The sequence below is a fragment of the Hydractinia symbiolongicarpus genome, chromosome 13 (genome assembly GCF_029227915.1).
Source record: "Hydractinia symbiolongicarpus strain clone_291-10 chromosome 13, HSymV2.1, whole genome shotgun sequence".
In the NCBI taxonomy this organism is placed as follows: Eukaryota; Metazoa; Cnidaria; class Hydrozoa; order Anthoathecata; family Hydractiniidae; genus Hydractinia; species Hydractinia symbiolongicarpus.
In genome coordinates, this window is record NC_079887.1 from 14,364,246 (window position 1) to 14,381,814 (window position 17,569).

General features: G+C 31.2%; 1 protein-coding gene across 3 annotated transcripts in view; it reads right to left on the bottom strand.

The window, feature by feature from the left end:
• The window catches only part of LOC130622871 (DNA repair protein RAD51 homolog 3-like), a 41,311-nt gene that overhangs the window by 18,608 nt on the left and 5,134 nt on the right, over nucleotides 1–17,569 (bottom strand). The window contains exons 2-11 of one of the 3 annotated variants that reach the window (XM_057438321.1): nucleotides 14,002–14,162; nucleotides 13,285–13,513; nucleotides 10,497–10,567; nucleotides 8,972–9,067; nucleotides 6,429–6,553; nucleotides 6,165–6,296; nucleotides 5,648–5,717; nucleotides 3,902–3,962; nucleotides 3,017–3,077; nucleotides 2,799–2,939 (exon numbers count right to left, since the gene is read on the bottom strand). In XM_057438321.1, the coding sequence (XP_057294304.1) occupies nucleotides 2,811–2,939; nucleotides 3,017–3,077; nucleotides 3,902–3,962; nucleotides 5,648–5,717; nucleotides 6,165–6,296; nucleotides 6,429–6,553; nucleotides 8,972–9,067; nucleotides 10,497–10,567; nucleotides 13,285–13,513; nucleotides 14,002–14,119 (1,092 nt within the window). In that variant the 5' untranslated portion in view covers nucleotides 14,120–14,162 and the 3' untranslated portion in view covers nucleotides 2,799–2,810. Of the gene's footprint in view, nucleotides 1–567; nucleotides 2,940–3,016; nucleotides 3,078–3,901; nucleotides 3,963–5,647; nucleotides 5,718–6,164; nucleotides 6,297–6,428; nucleotides 6,554–8,971; nucleotides 9,068–10,496; nucleotides 10,568–13,284; nucleotides 13,514–14,001; nucleotides 14,850–17,569 lie in introns of those variants that run through there. The other 2 variants (XM_057438320.1, XM_057438322.1) reach the window with 2 other exon arrangements.

Here is a 17,569-nt window from a genome sequence, read left to right on the forward strand (position 1 = left end):
TTTAAAAAATATCCATTAGCCTAATTATTACTCGTAAAAATATCTGGAGTGACTAGAAATGTAACTTTTATTATAAATAAGTTTATATATCACAGGTTAGGAACGGTTGCATCTAATTAAAACAATGTTGCAACTGTATTTCCAGGCAAGTTCCAATGAAAGAGTTTATTTCCGTCATTCTGTGACCGAAAGTGGCATTCCCAAATTGTTATAACATACAAGTTTGAGTTGATTATATTACTTCAGGAAGTGCTCTAGGGATAAATAAGTAAATAAATAATGCATAAAATAGAGCATATACACAAAACACTTATTCCTTATTCATCAAAGAATGTATTTTATGTTGACTAATTTTTGTCATCATTTTAATCAGCAAATTGTGCCTGATGAAATTCAATCTTTACATTGGACACAGACACAAGCGACTGTGTAACCAGTAATTACCTTCCGAAAAGATGAGAATGGAAATTTATTTTGAATCTTCTCGTGAATATCCATTGCCAAATAATCAAATCTCTTGCATTATCTGCAGTATGTACTGAAAAAAGTGTGATACCCAATGCTAAGGAACTTTGTGAATTTTTATCAGAAAGAGCTACATTAAATAACAACACAACTGCATCTGGAAACATGGTGTTCCAAATAGAGAAATATTCTTTATTTCAAAAGAAGAATCAAGTCCATACAAAAATAGTCTTTGAGAGACACCTTACAAGACGTTGAAGGGCACCCAGACAGCTCCACCAGCAAACAACTCACCTTGGTACGAAATTGAATGACCTTTCAGTAACAAAATATGCTGTCTATGTATGAATTATCAAAAAATGGATGGTAAGTGTGAATGAGGCGTACTTTGGTAAGCATAATTAAAAAAATAAAAGTGAATTTGGACGGAAAAAGGAATGAAAGTAATGATATTGAATGTGACAGTGGTGTAATGCGATGATGTTACTTGGGAACAGAGTGAAGCTGTTCAAATAGTTCAAGTTCGTGATGTTGTAGTGATTAGATCAGGGGATGATTTCTATCCGTATTACAGGTGTAATGATGGTTTCTGATACAGTTACTGATGATTATGGTCACCAATTTCATGCAGGGTTAGATATAATGCAAGGACACTATTTAGAAGTTCACAAACCTTTAAAGGACGTGACTTTAATATTTGAAGATGTTTCAAAAACAGTTACAGCTTCTACATTCTGCATTGTTGGAATAGCACCTACTTTCACTTTTTCAGTTGGAATTAGAAGAAGAATGGAATTTAGGGGTACTAGCCTCTTTGATTCCATGATTGTTCTGGAGGGATAATTATCCCACATATATTTTGCTATCCATTGCCAAAGTAGCTCCTTTTCCAAATCACAGAAAAACTACAAATAAATTTAACAACAACTTTCTTGTTTTGATTGCAAGGTCACCTACATTGCACAATCATTTATCAAGTGAAGACACAATTTGTGATACTTGCGATGTATGCTGTTGCAAAGTGCATGATTGCACTTAGAAGAGACTTTGCTATAAAGATGATACTACTACATGCTGACATCAGCAAAAATTTTGCTGACAGTCATCATTTAAGTTAAAATTTTAATGTCACATAACTAGATGCAACTTGAAGTAACTAATGAACCATTGGCCAATACAAATATAGCATGCACAGGGTGTCTCCTGTGAAAACGTCTAGATTGTTTTCACATTTTAAAATAACTTAAACAACTTCTGTCAACATTTATGAAGCTAGTGTGTACCATGCCAAACTACCTTACAGGAGGCAAAATTAAAAATTCCACCTCTATCAAATAATTCAAAACATTATAACAATTATCAAGTAGGAGATGTCAGTAAGTATCAATCTGAAGGTTCTTTGTTTGAAGCAAATAAAGAACTACCAGCTCTTGACCAAAAGTATTTATAGCAAACAGGATAGCAGCACAAATGAGAAAAAGAGAATTTTTAAAATAATTAACAAATGTTAAATTTGATGCATATGAAACTTTGGTCACATCGATCCTTTTGTTAATATATTTTTTTCATTTTCTTCTTTTTGCATTCTTAATAATTGCTCTTGATTAGACATTAGGCAGTTTTAAAAAAATAGAAAAAATATCTTCCACTACAGAAATTCACAATTTTCTGCAAGTAGACAAGAATGAAAAAATCACCTCTTTTATTTAATCACCAAGGTTAAAGAAACATGTTGAAACTTATCAATGCACTGTTTTAGGGAATAATTTAAAAAAAGATTTCTCCAAAGAGATTAGGAATAAATCTTTTCAGAAATTTCATGAACATCAACAACTCTTATGCATTTTGAGAGGATAAAGTAACTTATAACAATAGATCAAGTTAATTTAGATTTTTTTGTGCTGAATTTGAAGAAAAACAATAATGTACAATCTTATTGACATTATTATCAACAAGAAATTTAAGGACACTAAATTGCAGGTAGATGGAAAACATTTTTTTGTGTTTTACATGCAGCTTTAACACTTTTGTTGGTACGGGTTAATGCATGTACAAACAGGAGGACAACACCCTGATAACCATAACCTGTTTGCTTCAAAGTAAATAATGCTAAAGCCGAGTTGTTGTCCTTGGTTATTATTTAATTAACATTATATCTTAACACGATGTGTATTATGACGAAAATAAATTTGATTTGAGGATCAAAAATCCACTGTGAGCACTTTTAGTTCCTACCTATTCCATGAACCTCACATACCAAATCAACTACGTATATAATCACCATAAAAATAATTTTATATATAGTATAATAAAGTTTGTCATATTAAATTAACCTGAGCTGTACTTTAGCTTTCTATTTTCATTCGCTTTGGAGGTTTGTTTTCCGGAACCTGCTGTATTTTGCTATCATCCAATGATGTAACAGACTTGTTAATAGTCTCATCAGCTGTGTGAACGTCTCGAATACCTTCCTTCTAAAATGCACCACAACACATTCTTAAACAAACAGACACTTAGCAAAACTGTATGCAATGTCTACAAACGAACTCACCACTATGTCAAAGGGAATGGTAGCTTCTTCTTGGCAAGGTGATTTAAATAACTGTGCATATCTAAAACAAATAATAGTGTTACATATTATAGATTTACACAAGCAGAAAAATAAACAAATTTTTTAAGTTTTAACAACATTTGCTAATTTCGCCAAATCTTTCAACTTCAAACTTTCTTCACCAAATAATAATGTTTTTAAGTGCATAAAAACATCGTTTATTCATCTAAATGATTTAAAAATACTTTGAACTAGACAAAACTTAAATCTTGACAATGCTGTATGACAAAAGATTTAGGCTAAACCTCACAAGGAGACTCAAGGAGTTTCATGTAGTGAACAAGTCAAAAACGAAAGAAGAGCTAATTTTGTCATGCGCAAATAAAATAAATAAATTGAATAATCATACACACACACAGATTAGAGTAACTCTCCAACACTAAAGTCAAGCATAATTAGCTTTCTAAGTCAAGCACAACTTTGAAAAGGAAATTAGCTTTCTTGTAAGGATTTTTTTTAGTAAATCTCTGTATTAATAATATTTGCTGTCTGTCGCTGCACGATTTTTATTATCGTGCTAGAGACATGAAATAGCAAACGCGATATACATTAGAGGGCTACCGACTAGTCTTAGAAATGTTAAACTATAAACGGCAGAGTGCATTGTTATATGTCACACAAAACTCCTAACTAATTGCTGGTTATGTTTTGTAGGAGGAAGACTTGCATAGTAGCATGTACTTAAACATGCATGGGATGAATCAGTATTGTTAGTGTAGAGGCCGGTAATTAAATAACATGTAAAATAGGAAACATTCGCTTTAGCATGATACCGTGTGCCCAGCGATGTGCACACTAAAAAATTTTTTCTGGAGAACTACGTACCTTTGACCATTTCTACTATTAAGAATAATTCGTACTGTGCATGCATGTCCCCAGCTTTGACCTATGTAAGAAAAGCAAGTTAAACTTCCTAATAAATGTAGAAACCGTTCTCTTAACTTACAGTGACTTGTTGGCAAGCGTTAGTTTTGAATGTCATTAGTAAGTTTAATCTATTGTTTAATCAATTAAGGTTATTTTTTGCCCAATAGTCACAAAATGGAACTAAGTATTGCTATGTGAAAATGCAGGGTCAGATATAAACCAAATGATGTAAAAAAAAGACATCTTTAAGTCGAAACATTCTATAAAGTAGTGAGTGAAATTTACTTGTTGATTTTCGCCGGCGAATGCGGAATCTTTAATATCGCATGGGAAGATAGAGAGAGAGAGATAGATAGATAGAGACAGCCCAAAGCCTGGACGCCTAAAACTTATCCAGGCTAAAGCTTAAATCCTCGTTTTGACAGATTTTTTTATGAGAACGAGGCTAAAATGAGTTTTAAGCCAACAAATTGTTTTATTATCCAACGAACATTACTTTATTTTAAAGTTTATAATCGAAAGTTAAAGCTTGTGCAGTGTAGCATAATGAAGATTGTCTTATAATGCGCCATCTTTGATGTTATATAATTACGTCATTTCCTTCTGTACTACAATTTTGTAAGCACGTAGACTAAAGGCCGGTTTTCATACAGCTACATTTTGCGCCCAGTCGTAAAATGCGCCATGACTTTTATCACATATACCGAACCATTTCCATTTAGCGATTTTTGCTCACGTGTTTTTTTGCAAAACATGGCTGATGTAAACAGACGATATTTGTTGTTGCAAAATTTGAGAGTAGTCCTAGCAATATTTTTTTATGACGTAGAAATAAACAACGTTGTTAATACGTAAGAAAAACATGTGGATGAGACGACTTTCCATAGAAAGAAGAATAAAAGGACTATACAACGTTTTGCTTATGGATTTAATGTCGTCAGATCATGAGTAGTCTTTTTAAGTTTGTTTACAATGTTGTTTCTTTGTGCCTCCACAGACTCATTAATGTTATTTTGTTTTTCATCTACTTCACTTGATTGATATATATTCTGATTCTCTAAATTCATTTGGCTTTGACAAAAATTTAACACAGAAACAAGATGTTGCTAGCCATATTGAAATAATCTAATCAAAAATTCTTTCGTAATTCATGTAGATTGCTACCTTTTGATTGGCTGTTAAGCTGAAGCGCAAAATGTAGCTAGCAAAAAGTAGAGCCTGTTCAACTTTTTTTAAATCGCCCCAGCGCATGCAAAAGCGCGAGGTCAGAGGCATTATTCTGATAATGCGCATGCGTAGATCAAAAGTCACAGCGCTTTTTACGACTGGGCGCAAAATGCTGTTGTATGGAAACCGGCCTTAAAGCTATATTCAGCAGAACTAATTAATTATCAATGAATTTTAATTTAAACAGGAATTGTTGAGGCTGGATATTTTTGGTGAAAGATAATGTATTATAGCTATAAAATCGCGACATGTATGTCACGATTTTATATCTTTTTTCAGATTATTGCTAATGGCGGAAATCTTTAAGCCGCAGGGCTTCTTGTTGTAAATGAAAGCTTCCAGACTTATATCTTAAAAGGATTTGCTAACCTAATGCAAGACTTGATTTCCAAGTACTACTAATACTTTAATAATTGGATTTCAAGCCTCTCACCCTTTGTGAGGTTCTCATCAATAAAAGTTTTAGTAACAATGTACCTAACGCTGGTATTAGCCTTGATTCTTCAGTTGGAGAGATTTTTGTTGTCATCTGGTTCATAAAGACTACCTAGAAATGTTACCAAAGCTTTCAAAAGTATAAAAAAAAAAACTAAAAAACACAACAACAGTTTTTTAAGTAAAATCTGCACACATAAAATTCATAACTATTTTAGAAACAGCTACTAAGGATCGTAAATCATGGAAAGCTGTCATATATATATTCAAGTGGCCATCATAACCAAGTTTTTTTTGGAAGATTAGTTAGAAAGAAGTAAAAGTAACATATAACAGCAAAATATGACTGCTGGGATGAAATATAGTAGTTAAACCATTTTTCAGAACATATTGGTGAACGAAGACCACCTCTCAAACGTGCCTGTTTGATTATGATTAAACTTAACGATCAGTATGCTGGTTATATGTACATAAATGACTGTGTTATACCAGTTAAGTAAATTTTTCTTAAAGAAATGTATGAGAATAGTGACAAATATACAATCAAAAATATACGTACAGCTAACTTATGTTCATGGGCAATTTTCATAAAGCTTTGCACAAGACCATGCAACAATCTTGTTCTTAATCCTAGATCTTCAAAATCATGTCTAAAGTGAAATGCAATGCTGTCCAAAATGATAATTTTGACCTAAAAAAAGGAAATGATTGATGTTATCTGCAGAACAATCTTTTAATCTACTCTAATTACTTTAAACTATTACAAAAAAAGAGTACAAATTCATATAAAAGGAAAAAATAAAATTTTTTACAAAGTAGTTACCTTTGGATGTTCTGTTAAAAATTCAGGCAGTAAGTGAGACAGTGCAATTAACTGTATGTAATCATGACAGCGATATGTGTGTATACCCTTCAAAACAGACTCAAAGTTAAATCTTCTTGCTGTCTCTAGAAACAACACATAGGATCCATATTGATAATGAGAAAAAGGTAAACTCAAACACAGTCTTGGCTGTCAGAGAATGCACCTTAACACAACCCTACTAACGATAGGTGTGTATCATGTGACAAGTATGACTTAACTGCCCAAAATCATGAAAAAAAATTTCTCCAACAAATGCTACTTGTTTACGGTAGGGAACTTTAGTTCTTGAAAATACATTGCAAAGTTTATTTAATCAAATTGCTTGATTATTTTACCAAAAAATACCAATGTATTTTTCTTCACGTTGTTGTGTTCCACACCAGCTATAATTCTCTTGCATGGTTGATAGTAAGGCAATGTTTAAGCTTTGCGAGTAAATCTTAGTTTCTTCATAACAAAACACAGCAATGCCAAAGCCTTATAAAAACCCTTCTGGATAATTTATGACAAATTGCAGCAATGTTTAAGTTGTGTAAGCAACCTTTTAACATTTTTTTAATGAAGAAATTGATGCTAAAGTTGTGTAATAAAATTCTTAACTTGTTTCAAAACAATTTTGTACAGTTTGTAAAAATGTAAAATGAAATTTTTACACATAAGATATATGGGAAATCTTCTAATGACATATTGATGCATTTTAATTATGTTGCAGAACTGCCTCTTTAATGTTTTATAACATGCCAGTAGCGTATTTACTCAATTATTTCTGTGGTGTTAAAATTAATGCAGCAATTTCAAGACAGTTCTAAAATTATACAATTAGTTGTTAGCTTGTGAAAGAATCCACAAAAAATCGCCTATCCTGCAGATTTCCAGCGTCAGTATTTCGTGCATCTTTGTTTGCTTTTCATGAAATTACTGGTAGCCAAATATAACTGAACTATAAGCCAAATGTAAATGTTCAAATGTTTTTTTATAATCCGATTTGTTATAACTTTTATCTTAAAGTGGAAAGATAATTGTCAGCAAACAATAAATCCCATTGCAACAACTTTTTAAAATTTATTGTTTTTCTCGTCATAAGTTGTGTTCTCGTTAATGTCTTTAAGGAGGTGCGAAGACCAAACAGTTTAAGCTGTGTACAGGCATTTTTAACAGCCAGACAGAATAACATGGACTTAAACCCTTTCTATGAACATTAGGTCTACAGAAACTAGACTTTTTCTCCGAATTTGAGCCTATTTTAAGCCCTTAAAATATACAAGTACAATGTTCCATGCACCTTAGAAAAAAACGCATTGTCTTCAGCATATAAAATAAATAAATTTGAAAACCACAAATTTAAACAGGACTTATGAAAGATGGGATTGCATTTAGGCCTCCTAAATAGCATGCCATATTTGTATTTTCAGCATAAATTAAACCTGTTCACTTAACTATGTCAGATAAGTTTCTTTCAAAGAATTCCAAGGAAATTTCTTTCAAAAATTCAAAATAATTTCAAGATTATTCAAGGCATCTGTTGAACATGATGCCATACATTTTTCCCCTCCCGGAAGAAACTAGGAAAGAGGCTTTCAAATAAAGATTATTTAGAAATATCAGACCTATCCAAAGGAGCAAGCGATTGTGCCCAATTCTAAGAAATGGGATAATAGGTGAGCCATTAACTGCTACCTCCGTTCGACAAGATTTTGGCTAGCTGAGCGATTTTGATTTCACAACTTCGAAATTTTTTTTTATTTGTTTTATCATTTAGATTAACATGGAAAATGCTTAGTTTCAAATTTGAAAAAATATTAAATAGAATAATGCCAACGATTTATTATTTGTTCTGCTTGTATAAGTGCTAATTATGCACACTTGTTTCATTCGTGTCTCATCAGTATTCACCTCTGCACCAGTAAAGGATCTCATGGCTACGTAATTCGCGGCTACAAACTACGAAGGGGCTATGTTGATAATATCTTAGTCTATGTAATTCTCTATCTAGGTCAGGAGCCAGAGGATTAGCAAGGATGTTTGGCTTTGAATAGGCTTTCATTGGTAACTTTTTACAATAAGAAATATTCCTGGGGTGCATGATCATTACGTTTCCTGGGAAGGTATAATCGCTGGGATTTTGAAAGGAACAAACTTACAATCATAATATTTGAAACCAGTATTTGAAGTGCTGGTATGGTTGCCTTTTGGAGAAAAATAAAGTAAGTCAAACATAAAAAGGATCTTTGACAATAATGGAATATTACTTTAAGTAATTACTTTTATTATCCATCATTAGTGTTGCCATTATTAGTGAGTGTTTAACTTTCCGTATTTTTTTACATATAAATTTGTTTGTTCCAAAAGTAGTTTTATAAATATTGTTTGTAAACATTGCTGAAACTTGCACTACGCTTGTTCCCCTCAACTTTATTTCACAATTTTTATATTTCAGGATTGCTCGCATAAAAAAATTTAAGGGTCTAATTTTTTTATTAATAGGCCTGCCATATACCTACCAATTTCTTTATCAGTCTCTGCAACATTGCTTATATGTTTACATGCAGCATCAGCTATTTCAACAACCCTTTCACAAACAAAACTTCCTTCACAATCTAAATCACAGATAAAAAAATAAGGTAAAAAAGCTTAACATAAGTTTAAATATCCCCCTTGTCTGCTATAAAATATTTCTTTGCATGAACAAAATATAAATCGCAATAAGGCCAAAAACCCTCGAATTAACTTTTGGAGACTCGTCAGACAAAATATATGCCACATTTCCAGTTTGGTCGGACATGTTCATGGCTCGTTTTGAACTTTCGTCGGATAAAATATCCAATAGGTTTCAGCCTTGGTCAGACACTTCCATTTGTTAGATATAAGAATTATTTAATAGTCCTGGTCCTTTTAATCCACAAGCAAGCTGCCAAGGAAAGTTGATTATTTATTTTGCGTTATCAGCATTTTTGCCATTTCTCATCATTTATTATTTCATCTTTAAAAAAATAATTCACTGGTGGTAAATCTTTACACATAAATTTGCAAATATTTAAAATGTTTGTTTGAATTTATATTATTCTTTATTTCTATGGTTTTGTTTTTATTACATGTTAGAATCTGTGAACACTGTGTGAACCTGCACTATCGATTACAGATTTTACAAAAACAATTAAACCATTTCTAGTCCACACTTTTCTGTCAGTTTTATTATAAAAAATCAATTACAAATTAAAAAAAGTTTTCGTCATTAATATTTAACATATAAAGTGTAATTCTGCGAAAGTACATTATTATGTATATAACAGGCATTTTATCCTTTAAAAAATAGAGAATTTCTTGTATTTCATATAAAATACACCTACTTCGCAATTTAGGAATGTGAAATTTCTGTATTGTGTTTTTTTCTGATTTAAATGAGTGGAAGAAAATCCAACTAATACATTCTGAGAAAGGCAACCTTTTTTTCTTTATTTTGTTCAGATTGGTTTTCACAAAGTAATAATAACATTTCAAAATGTTATGTGGATTTGTAATAGCACATCTTTCCATGAATAGAAAACTATATTGTTCATCACTTATTTACCTGACAAAAATGATGTACAAAATAAATATTTTTAAATAAATATTCGGTAGAATACCCTAATCATACACGCCCTGTTTTGATTTCTCTTTAAATTTTGTAGCCTAGTTAATTAAGCTTTCTTCGAGGAAATAAAATTTAATTTCTCACAAATGAAAGCTGAGATGCAAATCCATAAAATTCAAATCCGTCTCATAGAAACCCCAAATTACAATCAAAAATAAGTATAAAGCCGGCATGATCACATCTTACCCTTTTAAATAATATAAAAATAGTTATATTCATTAAGGTGAGTGAGGCAATTCACAGTCAAAACTAAGGGTTTTCCAAAAATGACCATGTGAGCAAAGAACAATAGAATTAACCAATCAAAATCAGGATAAAAATAATTAGTTGCAAATGGCTTTAAATTTTTGCTACTGCTTAACACAAGTTCAGTTAAAAAGTTAGCTCAATCTCACCAATGTAACATGCTTCTCCTTCTACTCCACCAAAAAGTTCGGGAATTTGTGCATCTACAGAAAGTTGAATGCTACAAAACGAAAAAAGAAGTAAAGCCAAATAAAGTATTTTTGTTTTTGTCTTTGGCAAGCTGAATTACTGAAATTGTCACACATTTACAACTAAATGATTTTTAATTAAAAAAATCTCCACTGAAATTCCATATAGTCCGCAAAATATTTAACTGTCAGTGTCAATTTCTAAGTCCAACAACAGCGCAAAGTATATTTGTTGTATCTGTAGATACAGTGATTATTGAAACCATAATTTTCAGTAATAGAAAAATAAAATTTATTTATTTGAATTGCAATGTTAGATAATTATCAAATAGCTATTATTAATTAATTATAAAATGCAGTACAGTCTGAATGTAATCTATCACACCGATAGCTTTTGTTTTTTTAAGAAAATAATTGCCTTGCTGATAAACAATGACCCCACGCGACCGATTGTTTAATCACAATAGGTTGCTAGATCAATTTTAGCAATCTATTTTGCGCAAACACTTTTGAAAATTTTAATTGCAGTAATTAAGCGTTTTTTTTAGATCGCATTTTAAAATTTATAAACGAAAAGCGGCGATAGAAATGTTTTTTAGATCGCCTTTTAAAAGTTTAAAAACAAATAGTGGCGATAGAAAAGTTTTTGTAGATCGCATTTTAAAAGTTTAAAAATGAAAAGCGGCGATAGAAATGTTTTTGTAGATCGCATTTTAAAAGTTTAAAAACGAAAAGCGGCATTTAATAGTTGTGAACAATGCTTCTCGTATGTTTCTTAGATAAAACTTGCTGGAATCTTTTTAAGTAATTAAATCAACAATACATTCTCGCGCAATGTATTATAAAACTTCGCGAAAGATTTTTATTATTTAATTACTTCACGCTAATACTTAAGGGAATAGCTTATCAATACATTTACACAATGCGTCTCGCTATTAGAAGAAATATAATTGCTCCGATATTTCTTTGCGAGCGCATTGTTTTTTAACACGCAAATATAAACTCGCAAAACGCTCAAGGGATTTAATTATAACAAAAGACAAACGACTGCCGTCCTACACGCAAAGGTGTGATATTAGCATGTATGCGGTAGATTACATTCAAACTGTATTGTATCAAAGATTATTTAATTGAAACATGACAGCAGGGATTATTCCAAGACTTTACAGTTTTCACTGTAAGATTAAGTAAGAGTCTCAGTCTCAAATTTAAGAATTTTGTGTTTTCGATTGGCTAATACAGCCTTTCCGATGACTTGGGACCATCAGCAGCACATTTTTGAAGACACTATTTTGATTATAATTTGATTACAGAATAATTTGACAACGAATAATTAATATTTTTTGTGTGACAAAGTTGTACCCAGAGCACGCTTTTTATTTTTCTTCAAATTAAAAGAGGCAGCAGTAATGAAGGTTAGAAAGGAAAATGTTTTACAATAAACCAACTGTCTTTTTGACACTCTTTGTTGATTTGCTTTGGTTCCGTATCCCTGTGATTAAAAATAATTCTATCTGTGGAAGAATTTTAAGTGTGTTTCTTCGACCACCGTCCGTTTTTTTTAATACTGTTAAACAAAAAATGGAAGACACTAGAGTGCGTTAGACAAAACATACACATCATTCGAAAGGTTTAAAAGTTTAATTGAATCAAAGGGATACTAAGGTTACTACTGTTTAAGTGTAGCAAGAAACCGCTGAAAAAAATTGCGGCACAGGAATATTTGTGAAAACCCTTTCTTAAAATAAATGCCTATCAAAATTACCAATGACAATGACAATAATTTATTAAGCGAAACTATTTTTTAAAGCTAATTCGCAATGTGAAAAAGTTTTATTTAAAGATTAGTAAGATTCTTAACCAAATCATAATTTGAAGTAATGACAATTTCCCAAACTCAACCTGACAGAGAGAAACTAAAGCTTCACTTTAACAGTTTTAGGAAAGCTGGTTTGTTAACAGGGTTTCCACCAAAAATATGGTATCAAATTTCCTGACTTTTTCTGATTTTTTCTTTCTTAAGTTTTTAAAATGCGATCTAAAACAGTATTTCTATGGCCCCTTTTTGTTCTTAAAACTTTAAAATGCGATCTAAAAAAGCATTTATATTGCCAATTAAAAATATCCGATTTGCAATTTAATCATTTTCTTTGCAAAGTGATTCGCAAAAATGGCATTTCGATTCACAAATTGCGAACTGTTAATATGAACCCTGAAATTAACTAAAAACACGGCAATAACATTAATAAGGCATGTAATTTTTGAATTTATAGAAATAAAGTTCTATCAGTCTATAAGTCCAGTTAAAAGACAAAAAATTCCCTGACTTTTCCCTGACTTTCCCTAAAAATAGGTCTTTTTTCCTGATAAAATTCCCTGACTTTCACTGATTTTTCTGACTCAGTGAAAGCTCTGTGTTAATCCAGCACTTGCCTAGTTTAGCGAAACCCAATTTCCGCTCTTACATGAAAATTACATGTTTATTGTGGGTTCTTCTTAAAAAATACAAAAACAAGAAAACTGATTTTAAAACTGATTTTATCTTCCTTATTCATTATTTCCTTCTGAATAAAAAGAGCTAAAAAAATGTCATATATTATAAAAATGTTATAAATAAATCTATAAAAATAAATATGAAGAAACAGTTGCCTTTATTCTAAAATAAGTTTGGCACGTTCTTCAAGTATGCTGGCCAAACAGTACCAACATTTGGGTTTACTTTAAACACAAAAGAAAATAAAAGTCTTACCCAAATTGGGTCTTTCCCATTCCTGGTGCACCACAAAACTCAGTAATCTTTCCAATAGGTATTCCTCCACCGATTATTTCATCAAGAGCAGCACAAAATGTAACTATCGGAGTATCTTTTTCCTCCTCTTTCATCAACTCATATGCAGATTTATTGTAAGATTGGATTCCTGTATCACCCTTGATGGCATTCCTAATGTCCAATGCTTCGGTTGAGGTGATTTGCAATTCTAAAAGAAGATAAAAACATTGCGTACATGCTTGCTTGTTATCATGCTCATTTTCATAAAAAAGCAAAAAAAATATTTTTTATTGACTGATTAGTGAAATTAATTTAGGATGAAAAACCTTAGTTATACCCAGTTATAAATCCTCATATTCTAATAAATGTTTAGTTCCAAAGCTTAAAATTTTTTAAATTCATAAAGATAGGAAACACGCATATTTATGAAAATAAACGGAGTTTGATCCAATCAAGAAAATAAGTTCTTGCAAATTCCACAAATTTCCTGAATGGTGTAATTCACATAAATATGGGATACTGAATTTACATCTCTGATCTTAGCAAGTACAATTATAAGAGTCCTGGTTTAGACTTTCACAGTTTCATATAAGCCTGATATCAGAAGTCAGTTTGATGGGATTGATCAGATTATCAGCCCTATAACTTCCAGAAAGTGCTAATTCAAGCAGAAAAATTTAAAGAACTTATATCAACCTTTGCTGAGTTCAGTTGCTGTGAGCTCCAACACATCTTTTGAGTTAACAAAACCATTAGCATGAAGTTTACTTAGCTGGTTGGCAGACAGTGGATATGATGATAAATCGGCTGGCATTATGGATATAATATTGCAGAAGTATATAATTTAGAAAATTCACCTAAAAATTCAAAGAAAATTACAATTAGGATTTCAGTATCAACCTTTAGCAATTACTGATCTGGTAACAAAAATTTATGTTATTGTCATTGACCATTTTATTAATTTGACGACTGTTTTACTTCCATTTTCTCATAAAATTTAACTGTTGCCCACGCATGGGAATGTGTAACTTTTAAAAGATATTGCCAGTTTGCTAAAGTGAAGCAAGGCATTGTTGATCTTCTATCTAGGTGATTACTTAGTGGTGGGGTTTTAATTGTGTTGAACCACTATCATTGGTAATTCGTTGTGTTTAGTGGTGTTCCATAGTGTTGAGTTGAATCAATCACACTAATTTAGCATTGCGTTATACACAGGAAAGAACTATTGCGAAGATAACCATATATATATTCCTAATTAACAGGGATTTGTGCCATCTAGTAAAACTGACTAATTCATTATTTATAATTTTTAAAATACGAAACACAGAAATTTTTACATTTTTCAAAATACGAAATACAAACTTAGTATATGATATTTCTAAGAGTATGAAATTCCTATTTCTAAAAATGAGAAATTATATTTCCTATTTTTAACAAATTTTATCTTTTAATTTCACCAAGTTTACAAGTCCCTTTTTTGTGATTTATTTCTGTTTCAATAGGACTTAAATTTCAAATTTTTATTTCCACTACCTTGCAAAATTTTACTGTTTGTTTGTAACAGAAGTTTTTCAAAATATACATCAGTATGCTTTTGGTCTCAAATCTAAATATACTAATGTTGAAACAAAAAAAAAAGCATTTTAAAAAAAAGGTGTGTAATTTCATTGTAAAGTTAAACAAGAAGGCCTGGGGGCTCTAAGAATTTCTGCTCGCTACCAAAGAATTTGATGACAAACTGCTAATTCGTTGTGTTAACGTGCCAAACATTCGAAGGGGTTTGGTGCATGAAGCTCTGAAGATAAAGCACACAAGTGACATTATATCTTACTACATACGCAAACAAAACGAAACATGTCATACTGAACTCACATTTTAAAAGAAATTGCTAACAAAAAATATTCATGGTTGAAAGTCTTGCGATTAAAACGTTTATGGTCTTAAACAGCATTTAGTTGACAAAAAATCAAAATTTTGATGTGGCCATCATTTTCAGCATACTTTTCTTATTAACTATGCCAATTTTTGTCGAAAATAAAGTAGTTTTAATTTTTGGACAATTTTTGGCCTGAAATGACATTTAGGTAACAAGAAAAATTAAAATTTTGGTGTCACTATCATGTTCAGCATACTTTATTTGTTAAATGTACCAAATTTTGTTGAAAATATCGTATTTTTAACTTTTAGACCAATTTTGGCCTAAAATGACGTTTAGGTAACAAGAAATCAAAATTTTGGTGTCACCATCATGTTCAGCATGCTCTATTTGTTAACTGTACCAAATTTTGTCGAAAACAAATACCAATTTTGGCCTGAAATGTCATTTAGATGACTTCCCAGTACCTAGGGAGCTTGGGTACGAAGTTTAAATCTGTGACGTTGCAATTGACCATTTGGGACAGGGTTAGTTAGTTAGTCAGTTATACCAATACTATCCTCCTCTCAGAAATCCCAGGGTCCAATTTTTCTCATAAAATGCTCCGAAAGAAAAAAAACGACGGTTTTAAAGAATTTCCTACGCCTTCGGGTGCGAAAATTCAAAAAGTGGTAGGTTACACCAGGCCTACCAATAAAGGGAGAGCTATTTCTCTTGGTTACACAAAGAATCGTCCAATTCTGAAAAATGACAAACCAGCAAAGCCATGAATTGCTCCCCCAATTGCACAAAAAGTTTGTCTGGCTGAACAATATCAATTTATCTCAATGAAAATCAAAGTTATCTTTCTTATTTGCAGTAAAAAAATAACCAAAATATATAAAAAAAGATGAGATAAAATAAATAAAAAAGATTTTGTAATAAAGTATATGTATTATACACTTATTAGCTTAGAAATCATTACATTTTGTTTGAAAATGATAAAAACACAGTAAAGCTTACAAATTGCTATATTTTGCTGCTCAATTAGCTTTAAAAAAAGGTAAAAAATGACGTTGGACTTTATTATAGAGCTTAAAAAGTTAGTTAATAAGTCCTTTTAAATTCTTTAAAAAGCTCTTTTTGTTTTAAGATATTCAAATTTAAAGAATTTCAGATAAGTTATAGAAAATTTTGACATTTCCTGCCATCAGAATTTTCAGAATTTTAAGTTGTATTAAGGGATGTGTATTCAAACTTAAGGTTAATTGATTAACATAAAAGTTTTTGCCTCTTGAATTTTTTCCAATGAACAAGTAACTCTGAATCTGCAGCTTGGTTTGAAATAAAATTTTCTGGGTAAACTTGTATAGGCCCTATATGTTTACTCACAAATTTTGATGGGAAACTGACATGTGGATCATAATTCCTTCTCAATATAAAGGTGTAACAGAAAAATCAGAAAAAAAGGTTAGTTGTGTATTTGGATAAATCTCTTTCAATACGATGAGTGTTGTTGTATTTATCTTAACAGTTATATTTATATTAACATTTTTCAAGTGTGTTCGTGTGTTTGTAACAAGCAAAGTGCATGTGTTGAATTTTCTTTAAAGTACTCTAAAAATACATGCTTTACATGTTAAATAACTTGGACACAAGCTGGTTATGTCAGTAATTTTTTCACTGCAGGGAAAACCTGGGATCAAACTGGGTAGTTTCCAAAACCTCAAAATGGACAGGTTGACGATTCTTAAAAAAACTTGGCAATATTTTTGTAACCGTTCCTAAAAAGTATATTAACTTATACATTTTCTTTATCAGTGTTTCAAGCTCTATACAAAGAAGGCAATGTTTTGTTTTTTTGCAGGTCTTTGCTGACGTCTGCAAAACTTTTTAACCCCTATATCTCCTTTTACATTGGTTGAAAGAAAATTCGTTTCATTTGAGAAAAATAACAACTTTGCCACCAGGGCTATTTTCTTGTCAGAAGTGATGATGAATGATATAAAAGCCTGTTGGTCCTTATTATGTTCGTTTTATAATAAGTTACAAATAATATAAAAACATAAGCCGCCCTCCCCCGATTATGTTCGTTCTGTAATTGAAAAATAATATAAAAAATATTGTACTTAAGCCCGTCTGCCCCAATTATGTTGGCCTGATTATGTATTGTCTGCCCTGTTTTTACCGGGGCAAGCTGTCGTACATAATCACGGCAGCGTTTATTAACCGGACAGAACAGTCCTTTTTTGTAAACATGCACAAATCATTTATTATACCTAATGTTTAGTTTCATTTGAGTTTTTGCTAGCTCACTATTCTAGTTAGCTTTGAGATACTTGTTCTTGTTTAATCAATGCTGAGAGTTTGACCTTAACATACTTGTGTTTTTCCTCAACACATCAAAAT